General features: G+C 43.0%; 1 protein-coding gene and 1 long non-coding RNA gene across 11 annotated transcripts in view; both read right to left on the reverse strand.

Moving 5' to 3' along the window:
- The window catches only part of LOC123331504, a 30,071-nt gene extending 15,395 nt beyond the window's left edge, over nucleotides 1–14,676 (reverse strand). Inside the window, exons 1-2 of one of the 3 annotated variants that reach the window (XR_006548148.2) lie at nucleotides 13,142–14,676; nucleotides 1,717–9,613 (exon numbers count right to left, since the gene is read on the reverse strand). This is a non-coding gene — a long non-coding RNA (uncharacterized LOC123331504). Of the gene's footprint in view, nucleotides 1–1,716; nucleotides 11,433–13,141 lie in introns of those variants that run through there. The other 2 variants (XR_006548147.2, XR_006548146.2) reach the window with 2 other exon arrangements.
- Nucleotides 14,677–15,697: 1,021 nt separating this feature from the next.
- The window catches only part of MBD5 (methyl-CpG binding domain protein 5), a 157,924-nt gene continuing 147,030 nt past the window's right edge, over nucleotides 15,698–26,591 (reverse strand). For all 8 annotated transcript variants that reach the window (XM_025261676.3, XM_044935646.2, XM_025261696.3 and 5 more), the window contains 2 exons: nucleotides 23,628–23,703; nucleotides 15,698–19,891 (listed from right to left, as the gene is read on the reverse strand). In XM_025261676.3, coding sequence (XP_025117461.3) covers nucleotides 19,820–19,891; nucleotides 23,628–23,703 — 148 coding nt within the window. In that variant the 3' untranslated portion in view covers nucleotides 15,698–19,819. The remainder of the gene's footprint in view (nucleotides 19,892–23,627; nucleotides 23,704–26,591) is intronic.

A 26,591-nucleotide genomic window follows, 5' to 3' on the forward strand; every position in this document is an offset into this window, starting at 1 on the left:
GTGAGCCTCAAAGTGGAAGGGGGCAAGCCTGAGGCTGCCCTGTTCTCCCCGCTCCTCACCCCTCCTGGCAACAGAATAGCAAGTTCAAGACCTTTGCTCTTGGCTGGTGACCCACCCACAAGGATAAAGGATACAACAGAACTGATGCTGCAAACCAAGAAAAGAGCAAGGAACTAAGGCATGTAAATACAGAATATTTAAAAAGTGAATGCACGGAAAGGAGTGGAAATGGCAATGGTAGGCACTCTTGACAGCGCTGGGAACAGGGAGAACAGGGGGACAAGGAGCTTTTCACGCAAAGTTTTGTTTTGACCCTGATAGCTCAGTTGGTAAAGAAGACTCCAGTTCGATTCCTGGGTTGAGAAGATCCCCTGGAGAAGGGAAAGGGTACCCACTCCAGTATTCTGGCCTGGAGAATTCCATGGACTGTATAATCCATGGGGTCACAGAGAGTCGGAGATGACTGAATGACTTTCACTTCACTTCACTTCGATGAGGAGGGGACCTATTGACTGAGGGAGGGGGGGCAGAGAAGGAGAGGTACCCAGGAGAGTCAGAAGGGGCTGGTGCAGACAGGGACTGGTCTTAGACAAAGGGAGCAAAGGTTTTTCTGCAGCAAAAGTCAGGAGGGAAGGACTCAACGTACATGGCCCAGGGCAGTTTTGTCTGGGGAGGTGAGCGGGCTTCTTCATCCTGGCTCACAGGCTCCATCACTTGGGGCCACTCCTCCAGCTAGACCTCCCCACCTGGCTTCTCAGCCTGCCCAGCCCTCCCTCCCTTCTGTGGGGAGTGAATGGATGGATGCTGAGTTGAGGAGGAGTAGCTGGGGACCTTCCCCTGGGTGCCAGCTCCACTGGCTCCCCCCTCAGTTTGGGGAGCTGGGAGTACTGACTTCTCAGAGACTGCAGACTGGAGGCCAGAGGAGGATTTCAGAGATGATAGTCAAGTCATTTCAGAGCCTGGTCTTGCTGGGCAGGATTCTGGAACCCTCCCCTTTGATCCAAGCAGCTCAGCTCATGTGTACCTCCCTTCTTTCTGCTTCCTGGTAATATTTTCTTTGCAGAAAGCCTTCTTGTGGTTTAATTTTTTTTTTTTAAACCACAGCTGCCTCATTTTTCAGATAAGGCCCCTCTCTTACCTTTCTTGTTCTCAGTTTTCAGTTTAGATACGGGCGTTGAATACTTTCTTAAATTGGGTCATACTTTTTAGCCAAGTTCCAAACTGGGATCAAAAGAATTACAGTGAAACAAATATCCCTTGAGAGCTGAATTCAGGTCAGTGACCTTAGCAATGGCCAACCCGCAAGCACACAAGTGGCGGGAAGTGAAGAGGGGCGCGTGTGTATGTAGCTGCTTCTCTGCCCTTTATTTCCTCAAGTGCCTGCAGCTGTGACCTCCGGCCTGAACGCCGATTGGCAAAGGAGCCCTGGAGGCCCTGGTCTCCAGTGTTACACATTTGTGGGTCCACAGTTACATGCACCCTTGGGAACCCATCTCTGCCAGGTGTCCTCTGGCCACTGACCATCCCCTCCAGGGTCTGATCGTGGGAGGCAGGAAAGAGAAGACAGAGAAGCAGGGAACACATGTGGGTAGGTTTTGCCTCCCGCATCAACCTTCTCAGCCCATGGTTTCCTATCTCCCTGTCTCAGTCAGCCGGGGCGGCCATAACAAAACACCACAGGCTCATTGGTTTAGGCAACAGAAACGCATTTCTCACCATTCTGGAGGCTGAAAGTCCACCACCAAGGTGCCAGCGGTTTGCTTTCTCCCGGGGCGTCTCTCCTTGGCTTGCAAGCGCCTCTTGCCAGGTCCTCAGGTGGCCTCTATCTGTGTGCACTCCTCTGAAGTGAAGATGCCTCAGGCATAGGCTTATTATCCTCTCACTTCATCGTGCGTCTCCTGAATCAGGGTTGGGGCAGTTCTCAGTGACGAAGCCCAGACGTGAGCTGGGGACACACATGCTGCAGAGAGGAGTTTCTATTTCACGCTGGAAGTGCTGAAATCCTCCAAGCCCAGCTGCATGCTGGGAAAAGAGCGTGTTTTTAACATGACACACCTGCGACTCCCCTGCCCGCTGGAGATTTAGTTTCGGCTTGGCCCAGACTGTGATCCAGTGTTCTCCCAACAGTTTCCTTGCCTCCTTATCTCCAGTTTCTCTGACTTTTTAAGTTCCTTGGATTTCTTGGCTCCAGACGAGATACAGGAGTCTCTCCCTTTACAGTCTACACACACACACACACACACACACACACACACACACGCAGACACATGCAGCATTTTCACAGTTCACGTACTTTCCCAATAATTTCAGGTGGGGATAAGGAGAGAGCTTATCAGTACAGAACCTTCTGCAGTCTCCTCCTGACCCCTTTCAGTCCCCACTTTCCCAAAGCCCAGGCTCCCTGCCTGATTTGGCCCCTGAAAACTGGGGGTTCAGTTTTTATGTGTTGCAAGTACCACTCAGATCCCCTCTTTCAAGACTGAGGCACTCTCCCCACCCCTGCGCCCCGATCTGCATGGAACGTTCCCTGCTGAAGCTCTCAGAGCTGTGTCTCTCCCCAAGACATGCCCCCTTGACTCAAGGGAGCTGCCGCACCTGACAGGGCATCCCAGGCACCTTGACTTCTCAGAGGGTGTGGGGTTTAAAGGCTTAGCTCCAACCTCAGTTGGGGATGACTCTGTGGGCCATCCCAGGTCCAGTTCCTCCAGAATCGGCTGCTGTCTTTCCTGTAACTTCTACCTCTGCTCATTCTGGCCGCCCTCAACCCTCACAGGTGTTGCTCCTGAGAGCATTCCCCTACACACTGCCTGCTCTCAGCCCTCCCCCTCAGAGACTGACTCTGGAAAATCTGACTTGAGACCTTGGGTCTGGCTGCCACAGTGGGCAGCCCGACCATGGTGCTCTGTACCTCTGCAGTTTCCCCAGAGTCCTGGAAAGTCAACTTCTCTGCATTTATTAATCATCATCCCCATTTTATCAACAGAGAAACTTGGGCTCAGAAAGGAGGAGGCATGCAGGCCCAGCCTCACCTGCTCCCTTCGTTACTGGCTAAGCCAGCTGGAAAGGCACAGCCACTGGGCTGTGTGTAACTCCTGTAGGTTTGGTTAGTTGGTTAACTTGTCACGTGGCACTGTGGAGCCTGATTGTAAAACTAAGCCATATGGTTCTGTCTGTGGGACAAGAAAAATCTCTCCCTCACCCTTAGTTCCACCCCTTTGTGCTTCCCTGTAGGTCTGCTCCATCAACAATCCCCTTTTCTCTCTAACATTTCCAGTTTGCCTTACTCAGAAAACTCCCAAATCTCCCCATCTGATTTGGTTGAGTTCTTTTGGATGACAAGAACTAGAAGCTGTTCCAGATGGTCAGATAGGCTCAGATGATCTCAGGAAATCCAATAAAGCTCAAGCATCTGAGCTTAGGAAGGGTTGACTCCCAGGAGTTTCAGGGAGTGCCCCTCATCTCCCTTGGGAGAGGCAGTAATCAAAATGGCTAAACAAGAGGACAGTGTATAGTTTTTATCATGGGCTCTACTTTGAGTCTTCTCAGGCACAACTCCTTTGTGTCTTGGGTTCCTAAAATGAGGGTGAACATAGCACCTCTCTCATAGGATTGTTATGAGAAATAAATGAGGTGACATTCATGCAAAGACCTACATCATGAGGCATCATGATTCATTATTGCCATCTTTTACTCACTGCCTCTCCACTTTTCTCGTGATATCTGTTGTTTTCTGTTCTTTCTCAGCCACTTCCTGGGGGTCCTCATGAGTTAGCTATGCACATGACTGGATAGAGGCTGCTCCATTCTCCTGTACCTATTTTCAGCTCAAGGATCCATCCCCAAAGAACATCTTTCATCGGTATGTCCTGGCTTGGGGGCCTTATGAGAAGGAATGTGATTGTCCCCCGTCACCTTTTTGAGCCCAATCATTCAAGCGTTATGTCATTAGCAACTTGGGTTGGCCCTTCTCAAATCAGGTGCCCCCCTTGGTCCAATCACCTGAGGCTGGAGATTGCGGATCCCCTCTCCTCTCAGCAAGCGCAGTGGGTGGAGTAGACTCTGAGGACAGAGTGTAGGGAGGGCAGAAACCCCAAGTGCACTTGCTTGCTACCTCATCCTGCAAAACAGCGCACTCCTGATCTCCCCCATCACTATGGTTTCTCTCATCACACATGTTGAAAGAGAAATCTTTCTTGATGGCTTTGCTTCCTCTCCATCTCCTTTAGCCCTTGATTGCCCCCTCTAAGCCCTCATCTGGAAGTACTTCCTCAAAGCCATTATTTGTCTCCTAGAAACAAAATCCACAGATCTCTCCTTGGTCCATTTTCTCTTTGAACTCCCTGCATCATTGAGCCTCAGATCATCCATCCTTTGTGAAATCTCCACTCTTATTTTCCATGCTGCTAATCAGCCTTGTGGTCCTCTTGCCTCACTCATCAGCTTGGCCACTTCTGCTACTTTTACAGATACTTGGGTGTCTAACCTTCTTAGATTATAAGCTTCTAGAGGTCAGAGACTGTGTCTTGGACAACTCCATATTCCACAAACCTTCCACACAGTAAGTGTGTGATTTACATTATGAGTGTTTCATAACAACCCCCAAATCCCAGTGGTTTATAACAGCAAAAGTTTATTTCTTGCTCACATTTCATGACTCCTGCAGGTCAGTTTCAACTCTGCCCAGCTCCGCCCAGCTCCAGTCTCCAAATCTCATCTCTTTTGTGGGACTGTGACCAAAGGAATAACAACCTTCTAATTTATCTGGTTCCCGCCACAGAGCTTTGGGTTAATCATGAGTACTTGGAATTGGTTTCATAAACTTACCGAAGAATTGTTATGTATCTGGATTGAGAGGGACCTAGCCTCCTGGTAGATTTCTCGGATCTAGAGTGGGCAAAACAAGGTGAACAACCCCTTGTCCACTATTTAGTCTCACTGAGATTTGTTAGTATCTAGGTGTGATCAGTGTTACAGGTGCTCAGTAAGCATTTGTTCAGTGGAAGAGATTCATTGTTCCTTGAACAGACTGGGCCTGATGTCAATTCCTGGCAAGGATAGAGAGCCCTAGTGGGAATGCAACTAGTTAAAGAATTCCATCACTCTGTCAGGTACATGAACTACCTGTTAGAGGGTATGATTTAAGAACCCAGAAGTGAATGCCCCCCTCTTTTAGCACTAGATGATTCTGAGTCATTCGCGATACAAAACTCAGTCCCTAAACTACTTCTAACAATAAATCCAACTACACCAAAACCCATTGTGATTTTTTGCAATTTCACTGAAGATTTTCAGAGGTATGGGAGGAGTTCACATTGCATAGCAGATAGCATCTTTCTTGTAAATCTCTTTATAGGAAAGCAATCTTTTTTAGATAAGTCTTTTCTCCTCAAGTCTCCTCCTGATTCGCCTGTGGGAAATGGGGTGGACGGGAGGGTGGGAGGCCTGCCTCTTTCTCTGTCCTCTCCCACAGCAGTCAGCACCTCCTCCTCCAAGCTCTCTCCTGCCCTGTCATGTGGCTGGGGAGGCTCTCTCCTACTTCAAAAAGGGATTATCACAGCATCTTCTTAAACCCAACCTCTTCCCTCCAGAAACTTTCACATAAGAGCTACCTGGAAGACATTTTCTCCATTTTGTTAGGAACTGTACAAATACATTTTTTGTGAGGTTGGATACAGTTTTATATCCACTCATTAACTGTGAGGAATCTATTTCACGTGCCTGAACGTCATCTTATATATAAGCCTTGGGGAAACGTGAGGGTTTGGCTTAGTGGATAAGTGCTTGTACCTGAGTCTGCCCAGGCTCCTCCCTGGGGGCTGCCACTTTCTACCTGGGTAAAACAGACAAATTACCTCAGACCTTTCAGTTTTAGATTCCAGATCTGTGAAATGGGGAAATAATAGTACTTGTCCCATAGGATGGGGAGTGGTGTGTCATTTAACTCTCCCAACATATAGAGAGCTTAGCATCGTTCCAGGCATATGATCAGTGTTTCCAAAATATTAGCGATTATTTGTATCTCAGCAATAGTTATACCAGCAAAAACAATATATTTCAAGCACATATTCTGTTAAAAACATATGTAGTAGTTTTAAATGTGTCTGCAAGTTTTTGTCCACTCCATCAGGAGAGGCAATCGAATTCCCCTCTTCCAGGATATGGGCTGGCTTTAAGGCCTTGCTTCTAATGAAACAAATTGGGCAGAAGCAATAACATGTGACTTAGGAGGCTAGGTTAGTAAAGGCAATGCAGTTTCCCCTGGCTCTTTCTAATGTGTGTTGGGACACTTGCTGTTGGAACTCAGATACAATGCTGTGAGGACGCCCAGACCACACAGAGAAGCCATGTGTTCTGGCCAAGGGTGCCAGCTGTGGTCCTGGTTGACAGCCAGCATCAATCAGCCACTGGACACATGGGCAGGAAGCCTTCATCTGGACTCCTCAGCACCATGTGACTGCAACCAAACCCTCAAATGACAGCCACCTAGCTGAGACTGGGGTAGGCACACCCAGGTGGCGTGGCCACAGTGAAGGCACATCTTGACCAGAGTCGCTACTTATGTTCTTTGCTATTTCCTAGCTGTTCTGCAGCTGTGAATATCACAGATCAAAAACATATGTGTTATACGTCATCGTCTAAGTGGCCTCATTTTTAGGTGTATTGGCAAGAACACCACCTTTTTGTCCCCTAAAAGGACAGGTGTGGAGTGGGAGTGGGGGACCCAAGTTATAGGGAGAAAGTGTCTCAACAGATTGTCTCTTCATTGTCAGGCCCCAAGCAGGTAGAACTGATAAAGGTGAACACTGTAAGCCCTAGCTGAAATCTCCTTCATAGACATGGAGTAGCTAGAGCATGCTGATCACTAGCCCTCTTCCATAGAAATCTCAGAATATTAACCTAAAAAGAACTGTATTATTTCCTTATAATCATGAGGCCCAGTGAGTGGTGTGACTCGCCCAAAGTCACACAAGTAATCAGGAACAGAGTTGAGATCACAGTATAAGGCTTCTGATTCCAACCTCATGGCTCTGAGTTCCAAATATAACCCTATTAAAATGCTGACCTTAACCTTCCCATTCCCCATGCCTTAACTTTGGAGTAGCCTTAACAATGAGAAAAGCTGCTACAATGAGAAGACTGCATGCTGCAATGAGAGAGTAGCCCCTGCCCTCTACAATTAGAGAAAGCCTGTGGACAGCAGTGAAGACCCAGGACAGCCAAAAATAAATAAATAAACAAAATAAAAAATATACATATGTAATTTAAAAATTGAAAAAAAAAAAAAAAGACCTGCTGGTCCCCCACTCTTACCACGAGTTGGCTTCTGCTTACCTTCTGAGCTTCTTGTCTACCCCTTTCTTCTTGGACATCACACTCAAGACTTACTACAGTTCCCAGAAAACCATGCTATTCTCTTCCCATTCCTACCCTCTACTCTACCCCTGGCCTTTATACTTCATTCCTTCTCTCTGAAATGTCCTTTACCCCTCCTGGCAATGAATGAATTCCTACTCTTCCTTAAGTCACTAACTTGATTCCCCAGTATTTAAGCCTCCCAGTATCTCTAATTCACAACTGGCTGTAGCTCTTGTCAGTGTATTGCAATGTTTGCTCACAAGTCTTTCTCATTTACTGGAACAAGAGCCCTGGAGGGAGGGGCCTTTATTTCAGCAACAAGTTGCTCTATAAATATTTACTGAAGGAATGAACAGACAACTCACCTCCCTTGGAAATCTTGGCATTATCTGGAGAAATGGAAATCTACCATTTCTATTTCCAAAAAATGGAAATCTGCTTTATGAACATCATCATTGTTCATTCGGTTTTTTCTTTAAGCTTATAAAATCTCTAGAACTCTAGGTTCAGATTAGAAATCTATTATAAGCCAATATTCCTCCGAGCTGGTCTCCTTATGAGAAAGTTTCTCGGGATAGTAAACTCCAAGATTTCTAGGAAATGTCTGTCTTTTTGCCTTAAAATGACCTTAATTCATAAGACTAAATATCTTATGACATCGAGGTACTATGTTTTGCGTTTTTTGCAAAACAGCTTCCTAAGTGCATCATAGGAACTTCACGATAACCCTCTGGGGCTGGTAGGGTGATATTGGTTTTCCTCAGTATAGATGAGAAAACTCAGGCTGAGAGATGTTAAGGCACTTGCTCAAGGTCACACAACAGAGCTGAGACTAGAACCCAGTTTAGTTTCTTTTGTACAATACTATGACCTCAATAATGAGCTGCCTAGAACCACAGATCTTGGGTATCTAGTGAGAAAGTTCCAGGACTTTCCTGGGGCTGAGCGTGCATAGAATATGCATGCCTGTGCAGTTCGGGGTGCCTGACCTGGTGTGCGAGTGGGCAGGCCTTCCGTGGTGCTGGCCCGCCCTCTCACTTCCACCCGAGCTGGTGTCAGCAGTGCTGCGCCTACAGTCTGGCCCTTGCACACTGGGTCAGCAGCTCTCCTGAGCAGGTGGCCCTGTCTTACATGCAAAGAGGGGTATCTGATAGACACTTGGTGCCTCAGACAGTAAAGAATCTGCCTGCAATGCAGGAGATCTCTGTTCAATCCCTGGGTCGGGAAGATCCCTTGGAAAAGGGAATGGCAACCCACTCCAGGATCCTCGCCTGGAGAATCGCATGGACAGAGGAACCTGGCAGTCCACGGGGTCACGAAGAGTCAGAAATGACTGAGCGACTAACACTCAAACTTATAGAAAGACAATGTTATTCACTTCACATAACCTAATATAAAACACAGATTTCACATCAGTTATCAGACTTTTAGGAATGCTTACTTCATTTCTTTTTTTCCCTTTACCTACCATTTAATTAGAACTGAGCACAGGAAGTTGAATAAGGAAAACCAGGTCCCTCCTCAAGGAGCTCCCATTGGCGGTCTGCTCCATTGCTGCCTTTGCTACTGGAGCAACATGCTATGACCTCCCAGCATTTCACCACTTAGAGTCATCTCCAAAGTTGAGTGCACACACCCCAAGCATGGGGCAAGATAATCCACTGGGGTGAGAAAGAGGAAAAAGTTAAGATTTCTATTTCTGTTTGGTTCATCTCAGTCTTTCCTAATTTTTATTTTGGGTGTTTTATAACACATATTAATTCAGTAGTACACATAATACACACAAATGTGTATATTTATATATAGTATGTCCTCAATTTTATTTTTATTTTACTGATAGGAATTTCTGATAATAAAGTTTGGAAACCGCTGCTTTAGAACAAGGAAAGGTATTCTTTGAGGCAGAAACGTCTATTTTTAAAAATTATGTTCTCTGCTCTGAAAGCTGTGAGCTCCTCACAATGGCCATGGCTATAGGGCCTGATCTCTTGGCTGACCCGACTGCCTTATGAAGCACAGAAACACAGGGCACACGCTTTCTCCTCCTTCCAGGATGCCTCACTGGCTTCATCATCACCTCGGACATTTGGGAGGAGCTGGAAAGCCAGGAGAAAGGTGGGGGTGAAGGAACAGTCTCTCTTCCTCTTTGCCATCTCTTCCTCAGACGGTGGCTTGTCCAGGAAGAGCTGGCGTATTACTCCACGCCCATCCTCGCATGCTTTCTTTCCCGGCTCCTGTGAATTTTTTGCTCCTCATTCTGTACCAAATAAACCAGAACAGTGAGTCTCAGCCTGAAATCACAGGACCCTGAAATCACATGACCCTACTTGTTCATGTTAAAACTGGAAGGAAACCACCAATGCAGATAATCCCTATTTGATTGGAAAAGGGGGACAGAACCTGTGACAGACCTCAAAAGATTTCCTAAGGATATGTTCCCTGACCATGAAAGCCTTTTAAGATTAACCTGGCAGGCATAGCTATGTTCTGGGAGGGTTCCATCTCAGTCTAGGGACCAAAGCCTTGGGCGACGAGTCATTTTGGCCCTGTTCTCCATAAGCGGTATTCTTTGGTGGCCCAGGGGGCTGAAGTTGAAGCTGCCTCTGGCAACTGAGTGTTCAGTTGAGACTATTCCCTTCCTTCAGTGGACTATTCCCCTTGATTTAATTCAGTCCAATGAAAAGGATAGGTGTGGAGTGGGAGTGGGGGACCCAAGTTATAGGGAGAAAGTGTCTCAACAGATTGTCTCTTCATTGTCAGGCCCTGAGTAGGTAGAACTGATAAAGGTGAACACTGTAAGCCCTAGCAGAAGTCTCCTTCATAGACATGGAGTAGCTAGAGCCTCTGGCAACTGAGTGTTCAGTTGAGACTATTCCCCTTTCTCCCTCAGTGTTTGACAAGCTCTGTCCTGTTTTGGCAAGATGTGCCTCAGGTTTTGCTGTCTGAAAAGTGTTTTTCACATACTTCAATAGTGTACCTAACCTTTTTTGTCTATGTACAAAAAAGGCTAGGTACAGTATTTATTTATTTTAGGTATTTAGACATGAATTTCCAACTAAGAAGCAAATAGTAATCCTTAATAGCACTAAAAAATACTACCAGAGTATTAGTTCTTTCCTCTTTGAATATTTATTTTTGGCTGCACTGGTCTTCTCTGCTACGAGGGCTTTCTCTACTTGCGCTGAGTGGGGGCTACTCTCTAGTTGCAGAGCACAGGCTTCTTGTTGTGGTGGCTTCGTTTGTTGCCTAGCCTGGGCTCCATGGCATGCAGGCTTCAGTGGTTGTGATGCATGGGCTTCAGTATTTGTGGCTCATGGGCTCCAGAGTGCAGGCTCAATATCCAGAGTGCAGGCTCATAGTGTGGCACTTGGGCTTAGTTGTCCTGCAGCAGGTGGGATCTTCCTGCACCAGGGATCAAACCAGGGATCCTTGCGCTGCAAGGTGGATTCTTAACCACTGGACCACCAGGGAAGCCCTCCTCTCCTCTTTTAAAAGCATGACTCAATATGTTTTCTGTTTTCATTTTCATGCATGTCTGAGAACAGTTCAGCCCAGTAGAGTTATAAACATCTTCTTCCCACCCTCTATATTCTCAAATCATTTGGGAACTTCCTGACACTTGCTTGGTTCAAAGGTTTACCCCTCTCAGGAGCACCTGTGTTGAAGTGAGGGAAGAGAAATAAATGGTTCAATGTGAACAGCAGGACTCCTTAAGTGACTATCCCACAGAAGACTGGTTCTTTCTTCAAAATAAGTGAAGGCTTTCTCATTCCCATCCATGGATGGAGGAACTGAGTGAGGCGCCACTTCTTTTACTAACAGTAATAACAATACAGTAGCTTGACTTGCATAGCATTGACTCCAAGTCTACACTCTGCTAAGTGCTTCATGCAGATTAATCTGTTTAACTCTCAAAGTTCTGATTCTGTTATCCCCACTTTCAGATGATGACACTAAAGCACTTAGAGGTAATTTGCCTGAGATCACACAGCGACTGAATGACTGGACTCACACCCTAGGAGTTTGGCCCCAGAATCTTTTCAGGGATTTGTCCTAACACCAAATTTCAGGCTCCCCCCTACCCCGCCCCTGCCATCCCACCCAAAGTCAAATACACTTTCCCCTGGAGCAACCCACTCCAGTATTCTTGCCTGGAGAATCCCTAGGGACAGAGGAGCCTGGCAGGGTACAGTCCACAGGGTTGCAAAGAGTCAGACACAACTGAGTGATTAAACACACACACTTGTAGTAAAACTCTGCATTCCCTGACTTGACTGATTACAAATTGTTCAAACTTTTCACATCTTGAGTTACTTATTTAAAGAGCCGGTCTAACTTCACTCTGAGGTTGAAGGTTGGAAGTTCTGTTTCTCTTTTGGTTACCACAGCCAGTGCACTTGGAGATATTATCTTCCAGACTAGTTTTTTGGGACATCATTTTGCTGGTCCACTTCTGAATGTGGCATTATAGGCAAAAGAGTTCATCTAAGAAACACCCCAGGGAGCAGATTCAGAAACTGGGCTGCACAGGAAGCACCAGAAAAGGCCTCTGTGTCACAGTTTGCCCTGGACAGGGAAATCACTCTACCCTTAACGGCTTCTTACGGAGACAGCAAGCAACTCTACACACAACTCCTCCTTAGGTTGGACAACCCCTTTCCCTGGCAGCAAGTTCCCTTTCCTAATCTAAACCTTTTAAACTACAGCTTAAAAATAAACTTCCTGGAGAAAGGAATGGTAACACACTCCAGGATTACTTCCCTGGAGAATCCCATGGACAGAGGAGCCTGGGGGGCTACACAGTCCATGGGGCTGCAGACAGTTGGACAGACTGAGTGACTAAGCACACACACACAGATGCATGCTACGTGACAGACATCTGAGAGTCTACCTGCATTGTCTCATTGTATCCCTCATCAAACCCATGAGGGAAGTGCTGTTATTATCCTTCTTTTTTAGATGAGAAGCTAAGCACAGATAAAGTAACATTCCCAAAGTCAAACAACTAGTTAGTGGCACAGTCTAGATAGGAATGCAGACGAACCCTCGCCAAGGACCAGTTTGGAAACTTTATAATGGGCTGCCTGCCCACTGAGGCTCCATTTCCTGTGCACAGGACACTGTGCAGAGAGAAGGTCTATTCGCTGGCATCTGGATCATAGGATTAGATGCCTGTTATTGCATTGCTTTGCTTTTTTTTTTTTTAAACAGATAATTAGCTTTAAAAAGCTCTCAAGTTTAATGATCATTGAATGTAGGAGGTGACTAATTGTGGCTGGGGATACTTTGAAGGGCATGTACATAATCACGGCCTGGAATGGATGATGAAAGGCCACTGTGGTCTCCCCTGCTGTGAGGCAGAGGTCCTTGTAGCCAGATGGCCTTATTCTGGGCCCGACTCCCTGCAGTCCTGCTTTCCTGTGTTTTCATAACCCTTGGTGCTCACCTGGTACCTCTGACAACTCGCATGCTCCTCGGCAGCTTCCCGTTTTCCAGTGAGATGTGCAGGATGAAGCATCATGCCGAGGACCTAGACCTGAGGTACACTTACCTGTGCATTCTGAGAAGCAGGCCTTGCTTTCTAACAATCTAACAAAATGCTCTGGGACTTCAAACTTCCCCAACCTCTGATCATCCCAGTAGAAACATCATTGCTCTTCTAATAGAGAACTAATTTGTGTGAAGACACTGGGAATCATGTTGTTAGAAGTAACTGTGAGTGTGCTGAGTAGCATTTCTTCATGACTATTAAAGTGAATTTACACAAATATAGTTATATACATACCTCGACTGGGATGGAACTTGTTCAACAAATGTAATATGAAGAATTAAGGTGGGCCCCGATCTTTTAGAAATTTTGCTTTTAAAAAATACTGCACCTGGAATATAGCCAATATTTTATAACAACTTTAAATGGATATCCTCTATGAAAGTCTTGAATCACTAATCACTACATGGTACTCCTGAAACTAATATAATATTGTAATCAGCTAGATCTCAAAATAAAAACGCTGTACTTGGTGTTGTCCCCTTCCACATTCCTGCTCTTAACCCTGCAGTTAGAATAATCTTTCTGAACCACCAACCTGGTCACGTCATGCCTATCCAATTGTCCCCATTACTGTCATGTGACAGTGAGGTCTTTTTAAAAAAAATTAACTAATTATTGGCCACACAGTGTGGCTTGTGGGATTTTGCAGTTTGTGGGATTTAGTTCCCTGACTAGGAATTGAACCCAGGGCTTTGGCAGTGAGAGCAAGGAATCCTAACCACTGGCTCACCAGGGAATTCCAGATAGTGCAGTCTGACCTGCCCAAACCCCCTTCCCCCACATTCTGTTCTTTGTCCAACCTCTCTCATTTCCCCTCACATCCTACTCTTTAGCTGGTCTTCTCTTCTGCTCCTCTAACCTCCAAGTCTCACACAAGCACCTCTCTCTGCCCATAACAAGTTCTCCTTTACCCTCCCCCAGAACACACACTTCTCCTTTGCCTAATTCCGATTCACCTTTCCCTGACCCTCCTTCAAGCCTCCATCCCCATTAAGCTAGGTGAGGGGCCTGCAATGCACTTTCCTATCTCAGGCCTTCTTCATACTTACATGTTTAAGTGGTCTCTTCCTTAGGCAGCTCTGTGAGGGCAGAAAATGGGTCTGTCTTATTCATATTGCTGCATATTGGGTGTGGCATAGAGTGGGACTCAACAAATATTTACTGAATGAATAAATGTATCAGTGACATCTCCAAGATCTATCGAAATGCTTTTGTCAGAACTTCAAAGAGGATCACACAAAAACTACTAATACCTGAATCAGGCTGCTGTTGAGAGGGTTTAAACTAGATCCTTATGTACACAGGCTTCCTTGGTAGCTCAGCTGGTAAAGAATCTGCCTGCAGTGCAGGAGACCTGAGTTCAATGCCTGGTTGGGGAAGATCCCCTGGAGAAGGAAATGGCAAACCACTCCAGCATCCCTGCCTGGAAAATCCCATGAATAGAGGAGCCTGGCAGCCTGCAGTCCATGGGGTTGCAAAGAGTTGGGCACGACTGAGCAGGTAACACTTCACTTCATATACATATATTCATATACATCCCTTTAGCCATAGTCATCATTTGACTCAGGGGAGACAGCTATGCTGTCACCAGGAAGCCTTCCACCAAAGTGGGCCATCACTCTTCCTGCAAACTCTGAACCACACTATTTAGGTAATGACACCCCACTCCAGTACTCTTGCCTGGAAAATCCCATGGATGGAGGAGCCTGGTAGGCTGCAGTCCATGGGGTCGCTAAGAGTCAGACACGACTGAGCGACTTCACTTTCATTTTCACTTTCATGCATTGGAGAAGGAAATGGCAACCCACTCCAGTGTTCTTGCCTGGAGAATCCCAGGGACGGGGGAGCCTGGTGGGCTGCCGTCTATGGGGTCACACAGAGTCGGACACGACTGAAGCGACTTAGCAGCAAGCCCTACCTGGGAGTTCTCAAAATGGATTATCCTGGGTCAATCTGATCATCAAAAGTGTCAAACACGTTCAAAATAAAACTGAAGCTAATATACTCACTTCCTTTAACCATGGACTGAGAAGCACTTCTTTGGCATGGGTTTTGTTTTGGATTTTGATCCTGGAATCAGTTTTCTGTTGATTATAGCATGAGAAACATGCCCATATTTTACACAGACATATGTTCCATAACTGCTCCACTAATGCTGTGGTTTTCAAATCTCACTTTGTCTCTCACCCCTACTCCTGCCCCCAGAGATATCTGGCAAGGGCTGGAGTCATCATTGTTTGTCACAGTTTGGAAGGGACACTCCCAGCATCTGGTGGGGAGAGGTAAGGGAGGCTGCTAAACATCCTAGGATGCACAGGTGCCCCCACGACAAAGCATGAGCTCACCCACAGTGTCAGGAGTGCTGGGCTGAGGAACCCCGCGTCGAAGTGACAGTCTGTAGGCACCTTGGCACACAAGAACTAGGCCCTCTGTCTACGTGGGGCTCTTCATGAAGTATGGAAACAAAGCAGAAAAGAATAAGTTAAAAAGCAGTAAGAAAGCTGTGGATCTTTCCCTGCCTGTGATTTAGAGACTAAGATGCCCAGCTTGTCTCTAAAGTAGAATTATTCAGTTTGGGGAGGTTTCCTAGGTAGATCCCAATCCTGAATCAATGACTCTCCTATGGAAATCTCATAAAACAAGGCATTTAGTGTGCAATTGAACAGACTCTTGAGTGTGAAAAGGAGTTTTGGTGAATTCAAAACCATATTCATTTTTCACACTGAAAATGTTCAGGTCCTTTTCTTTTTCTAATAGTATAACCATTTGGACAAAAATATCCATCTGATATGCAGGTGAAATGTAAATTGCTACTCTTCTTCACAGACAGTCCAGTATATTTATACTTAATCCATAAAGGCATGATGTTACAAAACACATTTGTATATTGTGAAGCCATCTGGCATCAAATTCTTCAATTTATAGACAACTTTGTATTTACATAACAAATTATTAAATCAACCATTTTTTCTGGCTTATAAAAGGTCACTGAGGTACACACACAGTGTGTATAAAAGCAGATAAGGCTGATAATACATATTTACAGTAGATACAAATTAATCTTTCATATTTGAAGATAATGCTTTTTATATATTTTTTCTACATCAGACTCCCCACTGTTAGCAGGTTTTCCCATGCTTGAGTTGTTTATTGCTTTTTGGCTCACTGATTTAATATTCACTTCTGGGTTGTTTATACATATGAATCACTAATATTCTTATCTCTTTGGCTAATGCAAATGTGATAGAATGAATGAAAGAAAAAGATAAACGATAATTCAACATTACAGTTCTGGTGGGTTGATAGTATTTGTTCATGGTCCCCAAATGAGTCAAGTAATGCATCACTCATTTTATATATGACAATGAGAAGTTCTGAGTCTCGCATTACACCATTTGGGCAAAAATGGGCAAAGTAAACAAGATATCAGAGTTGTGGTAAGGTCTAAAATCTTGGCTTTCTTTTCAGAAAGAGTAATGTCATCAGCATGTTAAGCATCTTAGATTTAAAAATCTCAGTGCAAAACCACTTGTGATTTACAAGGGAACTTTGCAAACTAAATGGAAGATTTCCAAAGTTAACTACAATATGTTATCATGGTCTGAAACAAAAAAGAATCATCTCATGGGATAAGTCAGCTAAGAATCTTCATAAACCTTACAGAAAGCAGAAAAACCACTCTCCACTCATCTCAAAATTCTGCAGTGTTATGTTCAAAAAAGAAGCTTGTGTTTACTTAAAAAAATAGACACAGCAAATAACTCAAAGGTGGGGTTCAAATAAAAATGGCCCATGATATCACAAGGGATGAATACTCTTCTCAAAGAATTTATATGCACAATAGGACTGAAAAGTACAAACCAAAAATGTTCCTTTAAATAAACAGAAACCCTGACTGCTTTTAATACTACAAACAAGACAAATTAAACAAGAGCTGCTCAGTTAGATTTCACTCATTTGAAATAATCTTAAAAACCACTTAAAGGTACAGTTTATTCTTCTTGTGCATCCTAAGACTGTTAAAGGGCACAAAATAAAATTAGATTTCCTTTTCCAAGAGGGGCTATATGTTTTTTAAATGAGCAAAAATTTTTCATTCTGTTTCCATTCTCCGACTTGTTGAAAAAATTTTATTCTAGGGAATAAAAAAATGTAATAATGTAGAGGGCTAGCCTTCATTTTTTAAAAATGAATAGGCTTTAATACAAAGAGAAAGAAATGGCTCTATGGGCAAAATTCAAGTATGAGTGACCAATTTTTTAATTGTAAAGTAGGTGCAACATTTAAAAAGAAATGTTACAGCACTGTATGACTTGTAATGCTAACAATATTTACATTAACTGCTTACATGAAACCATAGAACTATAGAAGAGAGAGAGAGGAAAAAAAAAAAAACACAAAACATATGGACTGAAACAATACCTAGAACTCACAACCAGCGGTAAGCAACCAGTGAAATCATGGGCACAGACATACTTTACATGATCTACTGATGTAAAGTATACATGGTGGGGGAAAGCACAAACCTAATTAGCTCAAAAATACCCAAAAGAAGGCTTGGTAGACACAAACTTAGTCTGAAGAGAAAAAACTAAAGGCTAAAAAGACTTCCACATGTCAACACACACGAACATCCACATATACGTTGACATACCCAATACACACACACACGCGTATGCTGTGAATCTGTAAATAAAAACACCTGTGTAGACAAAACAAGAAAAAAGCAGGTTGGTGCAAAAAAAAAGGGACATTAATGGTTCATACATACCAAACACATTAAGTTATAACAAAAATATGTCAACTAAAGTACACATAAGATGACTTCAGGGGACTGTGGGAAAGACCAGGCAGGCAATCCCACTATTACATCAAAGACAAGTCAACCTACCCCTAGAAGGAAGGGTTCCTGCCTCCGGGCCGTGAAGCCCAGGATAGCCAGCTGCATTCTGTCAGGCTTGGGAGGTAGGAGTGAGGTGGAAATGGAAAGGACAGAGAGACACAGGAGACCTGGGGAAGAACTAAGAGCTGTTGATATCAAAAGTGAGCCTCGTGGAGTGCTCTGTGCTGTGGCCCCGAGAAATCAAATGGAGGAATGACCTTGGTCTCCTTTTTCCTGAGTGACTGAAACTCTGCTACATCATGGGATGGAGGAGTTGCAGGGGTGGATGAGAGAAGAGGAGAGGGAGGTGGTGGACATCAGGGGTTCAGAGTCTGCCACTGGAGGGCCTCCCAGTGGCTGGAGCATTAGGCAGTTGAATGAGCCCCAAGCTGGGAGAAGAGGCAGTCCTCTCCAGGGGGTTAAGGGTTTGGAGGTGGGGCTGGTGGTTCTACACCAGAACAAAAGGATAAGGAATCCCTTCCTTTGACAGTCCATCAGTTGAATCCAATCCAATCAATTTCAGGCGGGGGCCTGAAACTTGGCTCCATTGCCTGGGAGATAGGGTTATACCGTCACCACAAAAAAAAAAAAAAAAAGAAGAAGAAAATGTGAAAAAAAGACGGAAAATTATGTTGTGCTACATTTCTTATTAATAACCTTGTACTTTACAATGGCTCACAGTTTTAGGTTTTGTATACTTGCAATGTAGTATTTTCTCTCTACATTTGTTTCACATTTTTTTACTTACTTAATATAATATAAATAATTTGGTTAATAGATTCAACCTGCACATTTCAGCCACATTAATATATATAAGAATCTGTTAATGGTATAAATAATTCTTTAAATAAAATAAATCTGATATGTTACATAATACTGATAAAAAATTACCATTGCTAATAATTTTGTAAGCCACCTTAACTTCTGGAATAAGTAATACTGATGAATGGATATGAAACTTGGTTTGATGATTTGCATTTATTTTTGCTACTACAGAAAAACTGAATTATAATCAACCTTACCTCCGATAAAGGTTTCAATGTGGGGGTTTGTCTCCAGGTATGGAAACAGAAAGTTTTATCTTGCCAGGTACTGTTTGCAAAAAACCTCAGCTCTGAGCGTCCATGGTGGTGCAGCATAAGTTTTCTAGTTCAACAGGTGGCTATCAAATGTTAACTACAGAAATGACTGAGTAAAATATCCCATCTAAGATTTTTTTATAAAACCTATTCTACTTTAAAACTTAGGTAAAAAAAATATGCAACAAATGGTTGCAGTTTCTGAATTCTTAATTTAGATCTGTGAGCCCTCGTCCCTTTAGAAATCTGCAAGGTTTCAATTTCCTAGACATCCAAAATCAAGTCCAGTGCTTCCAGGCAAGGTTCATTCCAAACAGACAATATAAATGGACACTCGGTGGTGTGCAGTGTATGTCATAATTCAGGTAATACATCATCATGCCTTTTCTCTGCTGTTAAATACAAAAACAGCATCTTTTACATTATCATAGAAAAGCATTTAGGTTGTATTTTTATTTATCACTTTACACTTGTAGTCTCTGGTAGGTGTACTCCATAGAAACCAAAGAATTTTGTACACTATTTCTTTGTACAATAAAAGATAAAGTGTGCATTAGGTACGCTTGTACATGACAATATTGTACAATATTTACATTTCTGATGTCACCATGAAATTCTGTATTTTCTATATACAACATTGAAAATTCTTCAGAAACATTTGGACTATTTCTTATAATCACAATTTTAGTATTATAGAAAAAGAGTTTCTCAGTAATCTCTTGACCATTTATCACTCTCATCATTCAGGGATTCTGATTGGTTTTCCAGCATTCTTTATCCTTCCTGATCAAAAAAATATTGTATCACTGTTTCTTTTAGCACCCTGTGGTGGTGGTAACTATCTGCCATAGACTAAATATTGATATAACAGTGGCTATATCAATACTTATCTACAGACATATCTGTGCACATTCCTTTAATAAACACTGCACATTGGTGGAGTAGTCCCTGTTATCTGGAGATCTTCCTCCTCTTGGGTTTGGGAGGTCTCATCTGTCTGTCTCCCTGTGGGATTTGGTGAACCTGGAAATAAAGAGGTAGGGAAAAAACAACAACAACAGAGATTGAAATCACAAACACCATAGGATTTCTGACAAAGAAACAGGGTAGGCAGCAGGCTCTGGCTTTCATTTTCAATCACAGCTATCTTGAGGCATTTAACACTTTTACAAGACTCAGATCTCAGTGTGCCTACAGTCACTACAGAGGATAAGGAATCTTGGAAACTGACAAGCAGAGCAACACTCTGTGGATCTCTCAACAGTGGAATACAGAAGAGGAACTGGAAAAAAATCAAAGTGGGAGAGGGGATGTGCAGTTGCTACCCCTGCTGTCCATTGAAGATGAAAATAAGACCTTTCCCATCAGAGATCCCTGGATCACTAACTTTACTGGGGTTCTGGAAAAGTCGATAAATACATACTAAACATTTTCTTCTTTATTTCATCACTGTACTTATTTTATAACTACTAAGAAGGGTCAAAGATGATAAGAACATGCACACAGCTCAGCCCAAGGAGGTTTACTTATGAGAAGAATAAGGATGGAAAACAGAATACCACTACCATCTGTTGGCAAATCTAAGCTTGTGTAGTCTGGGAAGAGCAATGCACACAACTCATCTTTATACACTAACAGGGAAGCTAGCAGCATTTAGGGCTGTGTATCAGATTGAACAGAGGTGGATGAATAGCAGAACTTGATTCCCAGGTATCAGACAGCAGGTCTGGTTTTAGGGGCAGAAGACAGGTGCTAGGGAGGTGGTCAGGTGTCCCACATTGTATTGCGGCTGTTGTGGTACTGATAGGAGGGGACAAGGCAAGATCCAGGAGAGGCAGGATGTGCCCAAGGCAGTGGTAGCTAAGTCACTTCAGTCATGTCCGACTCTGTGCAACCCCATAGACAGCAGCCCACCAGGCTCCCCCGTCCCTGGGATTCTCCAGGCAAGAACACTGGAGTGGGTTGCCATTTCCTTCTCCAATGCATGAAAGTGAAAAGTGAAAGGGAAGTCGCTCAGTCGTGTCCGACTCTTCGCGACCCCATGGACTGCAGCCTACCAGGCTCCTCCATCCATGGGATTTTCCACGCAAGAGTACCAGACTGGGGTGCCATTGCCTTCTCTGAGGCAGTGGTATAGTACATGCTTAATAACCAGTTCCCCGTGGAGGAACATAAGCCCATTGTAGTGTATGCCAATCTCTGTGGTACAAATGTTTTTTGTTTTTTGTTTTTTTTCGAATTTCTTCATTTGCTTTTTAAAAAAATTTCCTAATTATGTTTTTTTTTTAATTTAAATTGATTTACCATGGCCAATTTCAAGCTACCAATGTGATGTCACAGAACTCAGGCTTAGGAAGAGATGGGCACAGTGGATCTGAAGATCCACTACAAGTTGGCTCAACTGCATGTTGTAAAGATAACGTAATAGCATAGACCATTGCTATTCAGAATCAAATACAGAAAACTATTTTTTAAAGATTTTTTAAATGTGGACCATTTTTAAAGTATTTATTGAATTTGTTACAATATTGCTTTTATGTTTTCATTCTTTGGCTGTGATGTATGTGGGATCTTCACTCCCTGACAAAGAATCAGACCCACAACCCCTCCATTGGAAGGCAAAGTCTTAACCACTGGACTGGTAGGGAAATCCCCAGAAAACTTTTAAAAGTATTACATTTAAAAAATAATACCAATGAGTTTCTCACACTGCCTCATCCTTGTAAATGTTCCATATATGTTCTTTAAAACCACTAGTCTCTGATAAAGAGTCTATTGAAACCTTTTATAAATTGAGGAAAGAAGCCTTTATTCAAAGTTGCAAATTAGTTACCTGTGGACTAAATGCAGCCTAGAAAGGGATTGGTTTAGCCCTATGGTGTTTTAATATTTTAAAAATAGCTGGCAACACTAAAGAATGAGAAATTTTACTTTCAGACTTGCAGTGTTGCATGAAAAAATGGGAAGATCTTGCAACAGTGGCACAGATCCCCACATGGCTCGAGCTCGCTGCAGCATGGAAGCAGAAGCTCCTTCTAGAGAGAATAGAGCCCTCATGTTGCCATGGCCCCCATCACTCCTGACTGCTTGCTGGCCACAAAGGCCAAAGATCTTGAGAGAGAGATTAGCGAGATGCCTGCCAAACACATTTCTCCTCTTCCTGAGCAGGCATGGTATACAATACTTTTACCAGTCCCCTTGAATTAAGAAGGCCACATGACTGGGTTAAACCAGTGCAAAGTCAACAGAACAGATGAACTTCCCGGCCTGGCCCATAAAACCTTATCCTGCCGTCCTCTGGGTACATGGTCTTCTCTCCCGCTGCTGGGTTGGATGCTAAGGATGTGATGGAGCACTCTGAGACCCTAGGGAATGGGGGACACTAGATATATAAAGAACCTGAGCCCCTAAATGACTGTGTGAAGCAAGACTTACTCAACCAGAATGAGACCCAAGTGAGGAACAGCCTTTTTAGGCCATTAAGCCTCTAAGACTGAGAGTTGGTACGTAGCCTACCCTGACCAGGGCATCTTGGTTGACATTTCTTAATCCATTAAAATCACTGTTTCACTCAAACCTGATCCCCTGTATTTAATGATACTATTTGCCCAGCCCTAGAAGGTGTTTCAGGGGCTTCCCTGGTGGCTCAGACGGTAAAGAATCTGCCTGCAATGCAGGAGACCTGGGTTTGATCCCTGGGTTGGGAAGATCCCCTGGAGAAGGGAATGATAATCTACTCCAGTTATCTTGTCTGGAGAATTCCAAGGACAGAGGAGCCTGGTTGGTTATACTCCACGGGATTGCAAAGAGTAGGACACGACTGAGTGACTAATGCACACACACAGAAAGTGTTTGAGTTCATAATCTCTGCTCCAGACTTTTCCTATAATTCTATCAGGAAATTAAACATCTCAGGGCCTCAATTTACCCATCTTTGAAATGATGGTTTGGATCACAAAATCCTGTACCAATCCCAATGCACTATGAATGTGTAAAAACTTGTATCTGTCATTCAGTAGCAATTTGATGGCTTGTTAGGATTCAGATAACCTTGTTAACACAATAACAACTAAAAGAAATCACCCTTTCATTGCTGAGTAGCTTTGTATAATTCACATTTTTTAGAAATTATCAAAATTATAGTTTGAGTGTTTATGTCAGCCAATATGTAAATTAGAGAATGATGATTAAACTCACATTCAACACCATTACATGCAACATTCAATAAAAATGTAAAGAAAAAGTAGACACTTTAAAACCAGAGGTTATAGTGTTAAATATCAATAATTTAACAACAGGATTTGGGGCCAAATATTTAAATTTTTTTTTAGGTAATAGCAGAAAGGAAACAAAATGACTATATACTCTTGGTCTTGACCCTATGTTCAATTTCCCTTTTTGTTCTATGGTACAGTGAAATTTATATTATTAAATACTTAGGCAGCACTAATAATCACTGCTATTCTCAGAGTCAAATGCAAAAGCTATGATTTTAACCTCAATGTTTTGCTGCGCACATTTTAAAAGTATTTTATGTGAGGGAAAAAGTTACTTACCTCAGAAAAAATACATAGTTAATACTACTAGGTTATTTTTTCTTAAGTTATTTTTAATTTTTTCTGATAGCAGTCTTTTTTGAGCCCAGTAATTTAGTATTGCTACGTGAGTTGCCTGACAATATTTAAGAGACTTTACCAAAAAGTATAATACAATTTATTTTCAAAGAAACACAGTATAATGGAAAAATAAATTAACTTACAGTCCCAGACATTTTGTCCAGTTCACTCATGGCCTCATGAATAGCAGCTTCTAAATGGTTATTTAGCTTTCCACTTCTGGAATTAATGAAAACAACACAGCAGATTAAAAAATTAAAGAAACAAAAATCTCAATTTAATTCCCTAATCAGAAAACAGAGTACCAATTCCATGAGAGAAAGTCAATTTATATTCACATGTGGACAATTCTCATGACAAAACACTCTGGGATTCTCATGACTGAACACCAATAAATAATAAGGTCACATAACTACAGGAAAAACAAATTGAACCCATGATTAGGGAAAGTGGATTCTTTCCCCTTCCACATGTTTCTTCGACTGTCTGATGATTTTGCAAGGAAGCTAGGCAACGGGTCTCTATTTCCACAGACGGAGCTTGTGCTCTTAGATTCCAGCCTGCTCCGCGTTGCCTTTTGTTCTAGCTTGTCTTTCTCAGGCTGTGTGTCTGGAGGAAGGGCTCTGAACTGCAGGCTCTGGCCACTAGGGAGCTCCCTCTGCCCTCTCTGGAGCATCCTGGCTTCAGGAGTTCAGCAAATGAAGGCTGAAATCCTGGTGCACTTTCATTACAGGTGGGAAACATCTTACCTCGCCACACCTGAGGCTCTGCCACATTTCTCCACCCCCGCCTCCCCAAAACCAAAATGACAAAACTATTTGACAAGATAAAGAATGATGGTCTCAGAATGTCTATCACTTTTCTGACCCTTTCTCTCTACTCAGCATACCAGGCTTCCCTGGTGGCTCAGACGGTAAGGCATCTGTCTGCAATGCAGGTAGACCCAGGTTTGATCCCTGGGTTGGGAAGATACCCTGGAGAAGGAAATGGCAGCCTATTCCAGTACTCTTGCCTGGAAAACTCCATGGACAGAGGAGTCTGGTAGGCTACAGTCCATGGGGTTGCAAAGAATCCGACATGACTGAGCGACTTCACTTTCACTTTTCACTTTCAGCATACCACTACAGGTATTTAACACACGGAGCATCTGCCATGACTGAAACGTTTAACTAGGAAGCTACTGAACTAATTACTAAAACAAGGCAAATCCACACTATCTACCTCTAGGAATTACGTCCACTCTAACTTTTCCTTCTTGATGCATACAAAGAATTACCCAATTATTCTGAGTACTAAGGTGATTCATTTATCTCATCCTGATGATTACTAGAAAAGGTGTAGAGGTAAATGGCTTTCCAAGAGTTAAGTCCTAGCCCAGCATTTACATGGAGATTGGAAATTTGCAGTTGTAGAAGAATTTGGCTCATAGTCCCATTTAGTTTGGCTCACATTGTGTTTAAAAACATATTTGAACTTTAGTGGAATGCTTCTAGATGAGGCCCTTTGGTTTACCACAGTCCTCACCAAGTTTTACCCTCATACAACAGGACTGGACAATTCACGCATTTAGTTTCTGTATACAATTGTAACTAGTATACTGCTAGGTATATACATCGTGGATGCTCCATATGGTGTCTAAATAAAACTGTGTCCAAAGCTAAAACAACGGCTCTATGTTCTGGGAAACTTATATGCACTTAAGTCAGTTTAACTGAAAAAAAAGATTGTAACTGAACTATAAGAGCAATGCAGCATCAACCTTACCTTTTGTTGGCCTGAAAGCTAGTCTACAGCTTTTATATTCTTCCCATTTACTTTAAAAATGTAAACAATGCAGAAAAGTGCATAGAACAAGTTATCAACCCCTATCAAACCTATTTCCAAAAAAAAACTGCTAATAAATTACATATTTCTTTTAATCTTTTATTAAAAATTTAAACTAAAGTTCCCATTTGATATCAATTCCCAGTCTCATTCTCTCCCACCCTCCTCCCCGAAGGCAACTGTGTTGTGTATTCCTATAAAGAAAGAAAATGAAATTGCTCAGTTGTGTCCGACTCTTTGCGATTCCATGGACTGCAGACCACCAGGCTCCTCTGTCCATGGAATTCTCTAGGCAAGAATACTGGAGTGGGTAGCCTTTCCCTTCTCCAGGGGATCTTCCCAACCCAGGGATTGAACCTGGGTCTCCCACATAGCAGGCAGATTCTTCACCATCTGAGCCACAAGGGAAGCTGTGTATTCCTATGGTGTGTTTTAATATTTTATATGATATATCCATGAACAGTACCTAGTATTGTCTTTTGTGTTTTTAAAATATATATCATATCAAATGTGTCCTGATATAAGCACCATTCTACAACTTATCTCTTTTCTTTTATTGCTATTTTTGAGTATGTCCGAGTTGATATCTATTCACATGCTATCTTTTATTTACCTACTTATTCCAGTTTTACAGGGCCCTGGTCATCTCATGGGGTCAGGCTGAGTTGTTTTCCCACTGAGGGGTTTGCTAAGCATGATTCTGGGGAGGAATGCAATCCCAGGACTCTGTAGGGCTATTTAAGCTGAGCTAGAGTTGGGCTGGGTTGAGGCCCCTTGTGGCTTGTTTAGCAAAGGTCTTGACAATATCACATACTGCCCAGCTATCTGACAATATTACGCTTTGTGCAATGTGTTAAACAGCTTTATCTTTACTATTTCTTTTGTATTTGTATAAAAGTATGAAGATAAGTTTTTAAATATATTTGTTACGCATTTTTATTATCTTATGGATTTAAAATTGACTACATAAAAGTCTAAATGTCTAAAAAAAAAAGGAAAATATTTCAGTAAAAAACCATCAGAGAATCTGGGTTCTCTTATCTTTAATAACAAAAATAGCTAGTATTTATTGAATATTTTAAGGCTTCCCTGATGGCTTGGATGGTAAAGAATCTGCCTGCAATGTGGAAGACCTGGGTTCGATCCCTGGGTGGGAAGATCCCCTGGAGAAGGGAATGGCAACCCACTCCAGTATTCTTCCCTGGGAAATCCATGGACAGAGGCTACAGTCCATGGGATTATAAAGAGTTGCACACGACTGAGCGACTAACACTTTCACTTTT

The sequence above is a fragment of the Bubalus bubalis genome, chromosome 2, assembly GCF_019923935.1.
Source record: "Bubalus bubalis isolate 160015118507 breed Murrah chromosome 2, NDDB_SH_1, whole genome shotgun sequence".
In the NCBI taxonomy this organism is placed as follows: Eukaryota; Metazoa; Chordata; class Mammalia; order Artiodactyla; family Bovidae; genus Bubalus; species Bubalus bubalis.